At 42.2% G+C, this 14,744-nt stretch overlaps 1 protein-coding gene across 4 annotated transcripts in view; it reads left to right on the forward strand.

The window, feature by feature from the left end:
- Positions 1 to 14,744, forward strand: part of FBXO31 (F-box protein 31) — a 1,097,250-nt gene that overhangs the window by 675,210 nt on the left and 407,296 nt on the right. For all 4 annotated transcript variants that reach the window (XM_044081741.1, XM_044081743.1, XM_044081742.1 and 1 more), the window contains one exon: positions 9,110 to 9,219. In XM_044081741.1, the coding sequence (XP_043937676.1) occupies positions 9,110 to 9,219 (110 nt within the window). The remainder of the gene's footprint in view (positions 1 to 9,109; positions 9,220 to 14,744) is intronic.

Below are 14,744 nucleotides of genomic sequence, written 5' to 3' on the forward strand. Positions count from 1 at the left end.
TATTTTTCTTTCCTCTAATTTATATCCCTTAATCTTTTTGTATATCTTCTGTCTGGAAATTCTGGGTTTCTTGCATAATAATAACATTATGTAATTTCTTTCTTATCAGTAGTCCATGCTATCATCTTTATGGCTCTTTTTAGCCTATCAGTTTTTGTGATTTTTGTGGACTGCTAATATTCTGTATGACTGTTATACTCCTTAAGGATCTGCGCCTAAAATCCCATTATTTCCGTATTTCTTGAACTGCCCAGTTTTATCATCATCCCTTTTCACTTTGAATTGTAGCTTTCTGCTTGTGTTATAAATAGGAGCCTTAACTGTGTAGCTCTAAAATATCCTTTCCATTCAGGTAATCCAAAACCTTGCTGCTCTATTCTGAGGATCAATTTATCCCACTTAACTCTTGCCCTCTTCCACTCCCAGGTAAAATCCTTCAACTCTTCATTAATTACTGTCCATAACATCTTTTCTGGTTAATAATAATAGGCCTGACCTGTGTATAAAACCAAAGGAACTAAAAAATATTTTTACTACTTGTATCTTGATATCCGTATCTATAAGCAAGAGTGTCCAGTTTCTCAGTTTTGTATTATCTTTTGTTTAGTATCTTCCCACATATCCTTAGTTGTCAGAACAGAATTCTTTTTAATCTATACTTCATTTTATCATATCCTATGGGTATTGCTGAACCAGCTCATGTATGGGTACATGGTTTATAGCTATAGGTATAGCCTTTGTTTTATCTTCATTAGTTTTATATCCTGGAAAAAAAAACTGCAACTGTCTCAGAATGTTTCACAACACTGAGATGTTCTTTTCTGGTTCCATTAGGTACAAAGTATAATCTGCCAATAAAGCCAACTTTTGTTAAACACCATACCAATTATACCCTTGAATTTCTGAGTCCCTTATTTTCTTTGCTAATGGTTCTAATTATAAGACAAATAACAACGGGGAAAGAGGACACCCCTGCCTGGTTCCTTTGTTCAGGTGCAACTTATCAGAGAGGAACCCTCCCCCTTTGATTTTTGCTTCCAATCCCTCATGTATCCTAATTTACCTTATTATTGTATCTGGAAATGCAAATGTTTCCTCCCATTGACCTACTCATTAAATCCCTGCTTACTCCGTCAGATTCTTTCTCTGCATTAGGACCCACCAACAACAGTGGTATTTTCTTGCATCTTCCCCCTGGATCATGTTCTGTTAATGTTGTCAAATGTTTGACTCTCCTCCAAAAACCACATTGATCCATATTTGTCCATTTTGGCATCATCTTTGCCATTCTTTTAGCCATTGTAGATATAAACACTTTGTAATCATGTTTTAAAATTGAAATGGGCCTATATGAAGCTGGTTCTGCTGGGTCTGTACCGTCTTTAGGTATTACAGCCATCACAGCTTCTTTTCAGGATGATCGTTCCTCATCTCTTTTTAAAATACTGTTAAGCAAAACCGTTCATATCTTTAACTTTTTTCCCTTCTCTTTTGCATCACTTTCATTCCTCACACTGGAAGAGCTCTAATCTGCCTGCTGCTGTGTGCAGCCATCTTAGAACTCTTACTGTGAAACTTCTTGAAAGGGATCTTTCATTTTAATCCTCCAGAACATCATGTGGCATCTTCTAGGGTCTGAGCTTTATCAATGAAAAACTAATTATATTTCCTTAGGAGTTAGTTATTTCACATGACCTCATCCAGCTTTCCTAAAAACATATTTTTATCTACATTCACCTCATCCAGAAGGATTTCTGAACTATGCTTTTTTGTGTATAAAGTACTGTATACTGATCCATTGTTGTCTTCTCAATGTAAAATTCAGCCTGTGGGTTATCAGATCTGACTCGTATCTGAGACCAGCCAGATATTCAAGACTTCAGTTGTCTGAGCTCCACCAACTCTACTCATAATGCCTTACTGTGTCAGAGAACCTCATGTCGAGTTTGCATCCATTCCTGGACTGCAACTGTGCTCGTTGCTGTGCTGGAGTGTATCCTTTTTTCACTTTTAGGGTGTGCTTTTACATCCATGTTCTCTGCCCTTGTAGTCTTTGTGAAAAGTTTTAGGTGTTTGTTAGTTTTGGATAGTCCTTGGTATTTTTAGGTTGGACAGTTAATATAGCTTAGAATAAAGTTAGTTTGTGGGTTTTCCCCACCTAGCGATGTCTAGTGTTTTTTTGTGTTTTTCTATAGTGTCTGTGTCAAACAGTGGTGTAGACAAGTTGTATTCTAGTCATCGGCATGGATCCATATGTGGTCCACTCCTGCTTCCTTCTCTGCTGTGCCTTCTTGTCTGCTGGATCCAAAGGTCCCAAGGTCCTCAGATCCCCTGATGGTTTCAGCTCTGACAACTCCTCAGAGCCAGTCACCTTCAGTGTCCCCAGCCCCTTTACGTCTAAAGAAGCTGTTTCAGGATGGGCTAGGTTCCACTTTTCTCCATAGACACCGTCAGAATTTTTGGAGAAGCCCTCCCTGTCTCCACCTCAGATCTAGGCTGCTCAGCTCCAATCTGATTGGGGGTATCCCTGCTCCTCAGACAGACCTCCATAGCTCCTTTGTTGCATTCATCGACTTTGTCATCTGGTTGGTAGGCAGCCTAAAAACTTCAGATGTGGAACAGCTGATAGAGATTGTTCCTTCAGACACAAATGCAGTTAGGCCTCGTCCCCCCTCAGCATGGGGTCCTTCCATGGTACTTCAGCTCTATCAGCTTGGTTTTCTTCCTCGGGCCTTGTAGATCCAAGGTCTTCAGGGCCATCTGGGTTCCCTTCCTGTGGGTAAGAGCTGACAGCTTGGCCAATTGCAGCTTTGGCTCCTTCCTTGGTTTTCTTGACCTCTACCATGTTGGAGCCCAGTGGACTTTGGGGCTGATGTATCAAGATGGGAGGCTCCCAGTTGGGTTTGATGATTCTGCCTTTGGGGTTATCCCTTCCCCTCAGCACATCTGCCCTCGATAGCTCGGCTCCAGTTTCTGTGTTGTGTAGGCCATGGCTCCTCTGAAGTCCTTTGCTTCCCGTGGATCTTTGGATCCAAGGTCCTACTTCTCTGGTCAGCATGCCTCAGCTTCAGCTTTCGACATCTAGAAAGGCTGTTCTCCTGTCAGGAGAGGGAATGGTTGAATATGACCAGTGCCCACTTCTCTCATGTTGGTACTTTGTGACTGCTCTTCAATCTGTTCCCAGACAACCCACCCTTGTTGGTTCCCAGTTTAACCTGTCACCCAAACAGGACCCCTGCATCTTCCTTCTTGTCCCCTTAATATCCAAGCGGGAAGTGTCAGTAAGAAATGGTGCAAGAGGAAGTACCTGGACTCTCCTGAGGAGACCCTTACAGAGGATACTGACCTTAAGGAAGGAGGGGGTCCCCCCCAAATTCCCTTGTGGTGCCACCTTTGGCAATCTGTTCAAGGTTCTTTGCCAGTGCAGGGAGTGTACTGCTGAAATCTCTTCTCTAGAGGCCTTCTGGATGGGCCTGTTCCCCTTCTGATCAACTCACTGATCAACCTTGTGTCTTGGAGGGCATGGAAAGAGCCCAGTACAGTGAAGCCAATTCCCAAAAAGCCCAGTAAGATTCTTGTCCCTCCTAATGACCAGGCACACTGAAGTATGGGTTCCATGTGGGTGATATCATGGTGGTGGCAGCCACCAGGAAGGACATTTTGGAAGAGAATTCCTTGGTCCATCCTTCAAATAGGGAGTCTTGGTCATTGGATCATTTATGTTCACACTGAGGGCAGTCATAGTGTCAGAAGTGTCAAGGGTTATTAAGACTCAACAGACTCTAGAGTTGCAAAAGTCTCTGGAGGCTCAGTTACCTACTTTGTATTCGATAACTAACGTCTCCATGAAGTTGCTATCAAATGGAGACAGTGGAACATCCCAGGTCGCTGGCACCGGCATTGCCTTGCATTACCATGCTTTTTATGAGATGTATAACTTTGTGGACTGCTTTAAGGAGGCTTTTATTAACAGCCCCCCCCCCTTGATGGCTCCTCATGGTTTGGGCTGAACGTTAAAGACACTTTGACCAGGAGTGAGCAAGATGGAAAGACATTGTCTGCCGTGGGCGTACATTTTCAGCGTTCCTTCTCCCAAAACCAGAAGGGGGGAGTGTCTTTCTTCAAGAAGTCACAGCAGTCTTTTCAAGATGTTTCTCCTGAGAATTTCCTTCCTCAGTAGAGGGGATAGCCACAATGAAAGCTGTCAACAAGGCAGGGACAGTCCACAGAATCAGGGCTTCTGTGGAGCTTTCTCTGGGAAGCCCTTTGAGCAATCTTGAAGGGTTGCCCGATTGTCATACTCTGGAGACAGTCAAGGGTTGTTTGGCTGTACAACTGAAAGCTATCGCTTTGAACACATGGGTATTGAGTCATATCCAGAGGTTATTCAGTTCCATTTTTAGAACTTCCAGATCTGAATCCCGCTCATCTCTCAGATATTCCACCCCTTCAGAGACAGCAAGCAGTTGTTGAGATTAGAAGTTGCTTACAAATCAAGTCATCCAAGAGGTCCCATTGACCAGTGAGGATCCAGGGTTTACTCAATATTTTTTTGTTACCAAAGAAGAACAAGGACCTCAGGCCAGTCTTAGATATGAGCAGGTTCAATCCCTTTGTAAAACAGATCAAATTCTGGATGGTTACAATGCAGTCCATTTTACATCTGATCAGGAGGGATGACTGGATGTTCTCCTGGATGTGCTCAATCAACCTTAAGGACATCTACAGTCATGTAAAGATAGAGGCATTCCAGGAGGTTTCCGCACTTCCAGCTGGAAGCCAGTCATTACCAATCAGAGTGCTGCCATTTCGTCTCACCACTACCACCCAGGTGTTCACCAGATGCATGGAAGTCATAACAGCCTTAGGACAAGGGGCACCATACTCCAGCTGTGCAGTTCCTTGTGGATCACAGTCAGCTGTCAGAAGTCAAGTGTTCATCTAATTCAGTCACTTAGAATTCATCAATTGCCATTTGGATACCATTTCTCAGATTGCAAAGCTTTCGACATTCAGAATTTGGAGTCTTTGGTCATGGGCAGTATCCTTGTCTTCCTACAAAAAGCCTGCAGATGCTATCCTTCTGAAGCTGTTGGGGCACATGATGGCTTCCATCAGTCTGGTTCCTATAGCCAGGTATCACATGAGGGCTCTGCAATGGACTCTGGCAGCAAAGTGGTCTTCCATAACACATCCCATGGACATTCCCATAATTCTGATGAAAGTATGCTGAGATCAGATCAGCTGGTGGGTGAAGTCTTCCTCTGCATCTGACAGGCGACCACTTGCTCTGCCCCCCCCCCAACCACTGTCATGTTGGATGCCTCCCTTCTCTGGTGGGGGAGGCATTTAGAAGGGAGGACAGTTCAAGGGACCTGGTTCTCTTCCAAGGTCAGTCTTTACATCAGTGTCTTGGAGATGAGGGTGGTACTTCTCGCATTGCAGGTTTTCAAGACATTCTCCCCAAGGGTGTGATTTCAATCCAGACAGAGAACATGTCTGCCATTTGGTATCTGACCAAATTGGGGGGGGGGGGGGGGTCATGAACTTACATTCTTTGTCAGGAGGCCATGAGGGTCTGGTGATGGGCAATTTTGTCTCAGTGGTTTCTGACTACAGTGCATATCCAGAGGAGGTCCAACATCCTGACAGCTAGTCTAAGCAGGAATATCATTTTTCCTCATGAGTGGTTTCAGAATTCGAGAGTTGCCACTCAGATTTTTCAGAGCCGGGACACTCTGTGTTGTGACCTGTTTGCATCCCCACTAAACACCAAGTGCGACAGGGATTACACCTTAGTCTTTTCTCAGGGGCAATTGCCCAGGGACACTTTTCTGTATGCTTGGCCTCCAGGTCTCTTATACACTTACCCTCTGACCCCTTTGATGATAAAATTTCTTAAGAAGCAGCCCTCTGCAGAGTGGTTTTAATCCTTATAGCCCCTTTTTGGCTTCATCAGGTTTGGTTCCCCTTTCTTTGGCCTCTTCTAAAGTATCTTCTTTGGGTGCTGGATCTACTTCTAGATCTCATTTCCCATCCTGACAGTCCGGATCTGCCCCACTTTCCAGATTCTAAAGCTAACTGCATGATCCCTCAATTTCCCCTGATGGCCAGGAATCCCAAACTTTCCATCTGTGTGGTGCATATCCTGTTCCCATCCCAGAATCTTAGAAGATGTCTACACAGAAGATGTATACTAGCAAGTGGACGTGTTTTGCTGTTTGGGCTAGTTCTCTGGATTTTGATCCCTTTTTGGCTCCCTTGGATGCAGTCCTGGATTTTCTTGCAGGTTTGTTTAATGCTCATTCCAGTTATTTATTCTGTGATTGAAGTGCAATTGGCAGCTATTTCAAACTTTCATGTTGGCAGCAATCAAGTACCTTTAGCTCTCTGAAGATTTTGAGGTGTTTTCTGAAGGGTACTTTCTTGCTATGTCCTCCTCTTTGGGACACTCTTCCACCATTGCATTTGCCTTTCATGTTATAGGTGCTGGTGGGCCACCCATTTAAATCTGCTTTCTCTTGGAAGATGCTGTTATTGGTAGCTGGCACTTCTGTGAGATGCATGTATGAGTTGCAGACCCTCTCTTCTGTCCCACCATATTTGATTTTCCATAAAGAAAGGGGTGTCACTTTCTATGTATTCTTCCTATCTCCCCAAGGTGGCCACTGAGAAAACTTGAATCAGTCAGTACAACTTCCTATGTTTTTCCCTGATTTCACCAGCAAGAGAGGATATTTGCTGTATTGCTTTGACATTCTTAGGCATTTGAGATTTTATCTGGGTAGGAAGAAATTTTTCAGGAAGTGTACACAGTTGTTAGTCAAATTTTTCCAGATCTCAATTGGGTCAGCCTGTTTCTAAGGTTACTCTGTCCAAGTGGTTGTTAGATTGCATTGTTTGTGCATACAGTGTGAAGGGAAATTCCTTGCTTCACAAACCAAAAGGTCATTCTACCAGAGTCATGGATATTTCTACTGCTTTTGTCTCTAAAGCCTTGTTGGATGATCTGTGTGCTGCTGCTACTTGGGTGGGTCCCCATACCTTTGTGTCCTACTCATAGCTAGACATTCAGTCAAGGTTCACAACTTCCTTTCATTCCACTGTATTGTGGAATAGTCTTCCTTAGAACTTCCTGGCATTTCACGTGGCTGGGGATTGTATCACACAGGTTGAATCCAGATGGAGACGGCAACATGTGATACGAAAGTTGTATACACACCTTAACACTAGATCAGGTTATCTTTTTCCATCTGTTTTAACCTTTCCTCCCTCCTGCCCCTGTGTGGCAAGTTCCTTTTCATATTATGATTGAGTCAGGAAAATTGCTTTACTTCGTTTGTGGGTACCTTGTCATCTGTACTAGGTTGGTGTTTTGTTAGTTGAGGCAGTGATGGGCAAACTTGATCTGAGGTTCTCTGGGATAGTGAGTCATTATGGGTAGATGAGGTAGAGCTTGCTAGCTGAAGTCTTGGAGATTTGTTGGTTTTCAGTCCAAGTCAGATCTCATAACCCACAAATTGAACCAGGTGGAGAATGACAACCCTAGCATTGTAGTGAGTACATAATTTTTATTTTTCCAAAGCTCAGGATACATATAAGAACATATCCCTCTTTTGAACCAAAGTAATCTGTAAAGTTTGTTTGAAGCAATCTAGTCAATTGCCAGTCTTTTTTTCCTAAACAGAACAGGTGAAATACTGCTATATATACTGGATGTGCACAGACAATTCGGCTGTTGTACTGAGAGGATAGACTCACTGAAACAGTCTGATCATCTGTCTTTATTATTTATGAAGCTGAAAAAGGATTGTCCAGTAGCCAACTAGACCTTTTTCAAGTGGTTAGTTATCTGTGCCATTTCTTTTTCCTAAAAAAAGCAAAGCTTTGGCTTTGGTGGTTAAGTTTAAGTACCCATATCATTTAGCTGCATTTCCAGATTTCTTTGAAAGTTTGTCTTCCAAAAATGTCTCTGAGGATAGTGCTTGAACCCCATTCACACATTTTTCCAAATATTCCAAGCTGGATTTCCATTACAGAGGTGGACCACGGTGTGTTTGGCCTGGGACTAATGGCGATCATACTGTTATTAGAAGGATTTGAGGGCACACTGATTGGAGCTATCACACTCTTGTTATAAATTCCTGTGATCTTTATAATGAATAGTATATTTCTATGTGTATAACAATACTCAAAATGAGATTATTGCTGCAGATCCAACTCTGTCCCCCCTCTTGCTGCACTTATGGCCAGTCCTTGGATTATGTCTGTACTTAGTTTGTATCTTGCACAGGCTTTGAGTTACTGGTGTGATTATGACACTAAGAAATGTTATCCATTGTGTGTACCATTTTATTTCTTTTTCTATAGTCAGTTGGTGGTGTATTTTAGTGTTTCCAAATAAATTGCTCACTGTATTTGCTTTAGTGTGCTTTTAGTTAACTTGGTTTAAGATTGTGGGGTTCTTTCAGCCTTTTGTTGACTATTTTTGGTAAACTAGTTATTTGCCTCTTTCTGAATGCCATAAAGAAGACTGTGTTGTGTGGCATTCTTGTTTTTTTTACTAGCAGGTTCCCCTAAATGCTGCGGTAGAAGATTGCTGCCATGCATACCCAAGGATGTCTGATTGCTGAGAATGATCAGACTAGGAACCATGTCTACTTTTGCACAATTTTCAACTAGTATTATAAATTTCTACATTAATTATGCATGTGAAGCAGAGTTCTTCCCTAAATGTAATTTAGACCAGTGGATAGTGAATCAGAAATTTGCTGCTGGTCTAGCACATGAGTCTCTTGATAGACAGAGGAGCCTGTAAATGCTTCATTGCTGATACCCAAGCCTAGATATACCCCTGAAAATAACCCTAGAGTATCAAAACTTGTCTGATACATTTGGAAAGTATGACTAGGCTTAAAAAGGCCCCTTACAATCACCTTTGAACCTGTAGTTATCCAAATACTTGAACATCTGCTATTAAGGTAAGTTTATTCATGCAAATGCACTTATCCTTGAAATCTGCTAACACAACAAACTCTTGTGTGTAGCCACTGTGTTTTGAATGCATTCTGGTGTGTTATGTGTATACTTCCATGCTTCTGTTTTGCAGGAATTCCGGACATGGCTGGAAGAGGAGTGGGGACGGACCCTGGAGGATATTTTCCATGAACATATGCAGGAACTTATTCTGATGAAGTTCATCTACACAAGCCAATACGAGTAGGTCTCTTGCCCCTCCCAGGCATTGCACTAATAACATTTTTGTACATATTCAGGTTTCTGGTATATCTAAGCAGACTGCTGAGTGCTGTAAAAAACTAGAACAAAAAAAGGTACCATTATGTAACAGTAACACATCTGCAGACAGTTTTAAGTGCATATGTTTTCCTGAAATACTATGCTGCATCTGTTTGATTCTGTTACCTGCTGCACATTTTCTCAGCTCGTAGCTATAGGTTTGCTTTTGATCTGTGGTCCTTGCACCTTTCCTGCTTTGTAGCTTTCTAATGAATTGCCTAGCTATTTAGGCTGTGCAGGGCTTGCATGATCTTAACAGTGCCATCCATCTGCAAATTAATAATGTTTTGACCTCTGTTTACTTCTCATGACTCCCTGAAATTTTCCATTCAAACCAAAGTATTGATTATATTCAGTAGGTTGATGACAAAAAGATTTCCAGCGATCTAACACATCCTGCCAATGGTCTGTACACTCTCCTATCCTCTGGCAGGAGATACAGAAGTCTGCATTGTAAGACCACCAGACTAAAAAAGTTTCTTTCCACTCTTCGTTAGACTGTTAAACTCTTTGGAAAAACAAACCATGACGTCTGTTACATAACTAGCCTATCAAAGGGCTGTTTTTATGGATGTGCAATAACTAAGTGCAATACTAAGGTGGCTCACCTACACACTGAAGGACTGTAAAGTGCAATATACAAACTGCAATAATTCGTTCTAATCATAGATATGCTGTTATTGTTTCAATTTTATTTTGACAATATTACCTTCATATTGTTCCTTATCTTTTTTGTCTCCTGTTCTGGGATGGGTGTGGGTCACTGCTGTCCTAGTTTACTTACAAATTGCTACTTATTAAATTCCTGCTATCTATATGTGCAACTGTTTCCTGCATTGAAAATGAAGCATTGTAATTTCGTTCAGCTACACTGCTGTGTAGTTCTGAATGACAGTAAAGTTTTCTTTGACTTTGACTTTGATACTTAACAGTCATTAACTGGTGGAAGAAGACAGACATCTGTTGTATGCCTGTAGCTTACTACATAATTTTAATGACATTCGTCATCTGTGCTCGTTTTCTTTTACAGCTTGTCCAATCCATACTTTTCACCTGTCTCCTGTTGAGTATAGAACCTCCTACCCAGCTAGTATATTTTACCATGTCATTGCTTCATCAAAACAGCAGTGCCCTAATTTTGTGGTTTTACTTTTTCTTCTTTATACAGCTGTTCATTCTGTCTCTACCTCATGTTGCCCTTCCTGCATTGTCAAGAGTGACATCATTGATATGTCGGGTATTTTTTTTTTACTGTCCTTGGCAAGAAACTTTTTTTTTTCTTTCTTTACTTCTGAATAAGTAAATGTGGAGCTTCCAGCCTGCTTCCATAAGTTAGTCTGTCCAGTCTGTTTAACATCTAGTTCTCTTATTCTTATTTTTTTTGTCCATCCTAATGTATCCAGATTCTTTCTTGGAATGACCACTATACCATGGAACAGCATTTATTGTCAGAAATCTCCTGGATTTGAGCACACCAACATCCCTTTTGATGTGTAATACTTTCCTTGTGGCTAAATACAATAGTTTTTATCAGTCACACGACAACCTACTAAGATGAGGAAGATGAATGACATATCCCACAACAAGACTACAGAGATTGCTGAATAGGTACAGTCTATTTATCAGATTAATTATAGTACAGGGTAGTTGAAAAAGTGCAGGCAAGTAATATGGGTGGCATGGAATTGTAACATGAATGGATACTACACTCTGGCACCTTGGTTTTGTTGTTAATGCTGTTTACAGACTGAGTGGGTGAGTAGTATTTTGGTTAAGATGTGGCCCCGGAAACTTCCATAAAGGGGAATGTGTTTTCAGGAAACTCACACAAAGAAATTGCTCTGTGGAAAAGGCTTAGACAGTCATAGGACAAGCATTTTAAAAATGTTTTCCATTATCTTCCCCTTGTTTAAAATCTGTTTAAACTAAAGCTACATATTTATGAACCAGAAAGTGGCTACATGTCAGACTGTCTAAAATATCCATTACATTTCCCCTGCCATTTAATATGGTGAATGTATTTACTATTTGCTAACCAGGTAGATTGGCTGGTCCAAAGACAAATACCCAAAGTTAACAGAATGGTTGGTAAAACTGATGGTAGTTTAAGGCATCCTGTTTTATGCTATGTTTATAAAAAGCCATTCTCTTGCTACAGAATTTCACTTAACATTGTAAAGCAGAAAACTTTACATGTAGTCCATCTTCTACATATATTGCATAATTGACATCACTGTTTGAAAAATAAATCTTTCTTGTCACACCAGATAGAAAGACTGCAAAGTACATCACCTTCGGAATGCAATGAGTCTGATATCAGAGCTAGATAATATCCATCTGCAGGTCCTCTTCATAATGTTGACCCACCTTTCATCGACTTTCAAAATGTCAAGACAAAAACATAAGTTTACAATTGCAAACTCCCGGAACATCATATTTCCTCTCTGGGAAAGTAATCACTTGGCCACCATGATGAACTTTGCCCTTTCTCCACTGTAGTGTGATCTCGGAGTTGTTATATTTAAGTAGGGGGATGTGGGGGTAAAGCCCCCCCCACTTCAGTGGGTGTAATTTGTTTCCTTTTGTGAATTTATCATTGGTGGCCAAGTGGTTACTTTCCTGGAGAGGAATTGTGATGATGTTCTTCGTGTTTCACTGTTGCAGTCATCACACTTGGGTTATCCTGCCAGGGGTAGCCCTCAGTCGGCCCGAATACCAGAGGCTTAGTATTTCTGCATCAGTTGCTGTCACTCCAGGACTGACGTCAGGTCATCAGTGGTATAAAATCAGGCAGCTGAAGCCATTACATCAGTCTTTCTTGCTGAGGAGCCCGAAGTAGAAGCAGTTCGCACGAGTGCCAGTCAGCTGCTACCCGAGTTTTCGTTTCCGAAATTGAAGTTGAAGTCTTCTAAAGCTAAGTACCCCATTGGGGATCCTTTTTTCTTGCTCTAACCGATGTCAGAAAAAGTTAACAATTGTCTCGCCTATGGAAAGCAAATACCATACCGAGATTTACATTCTTACTGTCACCTGTTTAGGCCATGACCACAACGTCCCTCGCTGTCGGTTGTGTGCTTTGTTCAACACTAGAACTATAAGTCGTCGGGCCCTTATCGTAGCTAAATATTTTCACTCTCGATCTCCATATTCCGAAATGGCTTCGGTAAGCCATCCGACTACCGATCTTCTGAAAAAACATAAGGATAAAGACAGACACAGATCACACAGGTCTAAAACTGCCAACGACGCTTCCATTAAGTTAGTCGCCAGTTCACCAGTCCTTAGTGAGGCGCTTTTGCAGCCTATGATGCCCGCTTCTGTGGATTCGCAGGCCACTACCGAGACCCGTTCGGTGTCTGGAATGCCGCGCGACTCTTCTTTGACTAAGGATCCTGTGGATGTCTCTACCTTGTATGGGTCCGGAGCCGCTGAGCAGGCACTAGCTTCCGAGGAAGTTCTTCACACTACTGATATTCGAAGCAAACCGACGACTTCTTTTGCATCTTCAGTTCTTTCTAAAACTACCACATTTCTAAGGCCCAGGTTAAGAACTACGCCTAAAAAAACGACAACCCAAGCTTAAGCACCTGCTTCCATGCCTCAGTCTCAAATGCTTAAAATGGCGGAAGACTTTATGCTTATTAGGGGAAGCCAGCCTACCCCTTCTAAAAGAAAAAGAGACTTGTCCCCAGCAGTTTTATCTGACCAGGAGTCCGATGACTCTGAGGTTTCTGAATATGAAGACATGCCCTTGTCTGCTTATGAGAATTCAGATGCAGAGAAATCCATTCCTTCTGCCTCTTCACCAGAGGATTTTTTATTTGGTGAAACCCTACATACTTTGAGAAAGCATTTCCAATGGGAGTGTCAGGACTATCCTCAGTCCAAAAAGAGACTCAGGGAATTTTTAGATTTACCACAACACAGACCTTTAGCTATTCCTCCTGTCCTGGATGTTGTGGATGATGTTTTCATAGAATCCAGTTTAACTCCTGACACCCTACTACCTGCTCCCAGGAAACCTGACCAGTATTACAGAGTAGAGTAGAATAGAGACTCACACAAATTTCCTTTCAAAAATCCCAGAGGTCATCTCCCACGGACCTAAAGGAATAAAAGCAACCACAGCTAAGAGTCCTACTCCTTCGTACAGGGATTCCCGAGCTTTAGACAGATGGGGTAAAAAAGTATACACCTCTGCAACTCTTGCCATTAGAGCACTAAATTGTCAGTTCCACACACTGCAGTACAAGCAACATACAATGGAACTCCTTAAACAAAAAATATCTACCTTTCCAGGTTGTGCAGAAAATAAAGATTTACAGGAGCTTATGCATTCTGCAAGCCAAGTTAGTAAACACACCTTGCAATGTGGCTTTGATGCCCTAGAAGCATCCTACAGGGCAGCAGTCACAGGTTCTGTACTTAGAAGGCATGCTTGGCTTAAGGAACAGACCTTGCTAGACCATGTCAGATCAAAACTATTGGACGCACCATTGAACAAAGACAATTTGTTTGGCATTAAGGCAGAAGAGTTTTTAAAAAAGATGGAAGAAAAAGCTAAATCTATGCAGACAGTTAAAGACTTTTTGCAAGTCCAGCCTCTGAGGTTCAGTAGGCATTGTCCCTCCAAGCACCGGTCATTTCCAGCCCCTCAAGGCCAGCTCAGACAAGACTTAGGGGAACTAGACCCCCTCGACAGCAGTCTCAGGGAATGCAGAGATCTAAGCAATGAAGTTCCTCCACTTCAAAAACAGGGAGTGCTAAGCCACCCCCTTATGGAAAGAACTCACAATGACTTTTCAACTCCACCCCTTATCTCTGCCCACCTGCTTGTGCCCCTAGGAGGAAAACTTGCCTTCCATGCAAAATATTGGGCCTCCATCACCAACGACCGATGGTCCTCAACACTGTCCCAAGGGTACAAATTTTATTTCCACACACTGCCAACCCCAAAAGGGTTCCCAGATCTTCCTCCAAACCAGTAAGCAGAGGCCCAAAACCAAGTTCAGTCCTGCTCTCTATGAGGGCAATACAGCTTGTTCCTGCAGACCAGATAGGCCAAGGTTCTATTCCAGACTTTTCCTGGTAACCAGAAAAGAGGGCACCTGGCACCCAATCCTCAGTCTAGCAACTCTAAACACCTTCCTGGTGATACCAAAATTCAAAATGCTCACCCTCCAGAAGCTCCTTCCTGTGCTGTCCAAGAATGCTTGGTTAGCCACCGTAGACCTAAAAGAGGCCTATCTGCACATCCCAATCAGGGATTCTTGCAGGAAAAATCTACATTTCATGGCAGGATCTATGCACTTTCAGTTCTCTGCACTTTCATTTGGCTTACCCACTGCTCCCAGAGTTTTCACAAAATGCCTGGCTCCTGCCATATATTTTTGCAGACAAAGGAATATTCAAATTTACCCTACTTAGATGACTGCGTAATTCAGGCA

The sequence above is a fragment of the Protopterus annectens genome, chromosome 8.part1 (genome assembly GCF_019279795.1).
Source record: "Protopterus annectens isolate FY-2018-M chromosome 8.part1, PAN1.0, whole genome shotgun sequence".
Lineage (NCBI taxonomy): Eukaryota > Metazoa > Chordata > Ceratodontiformes > Protopteridae > Protopterus > Protopterus annectens.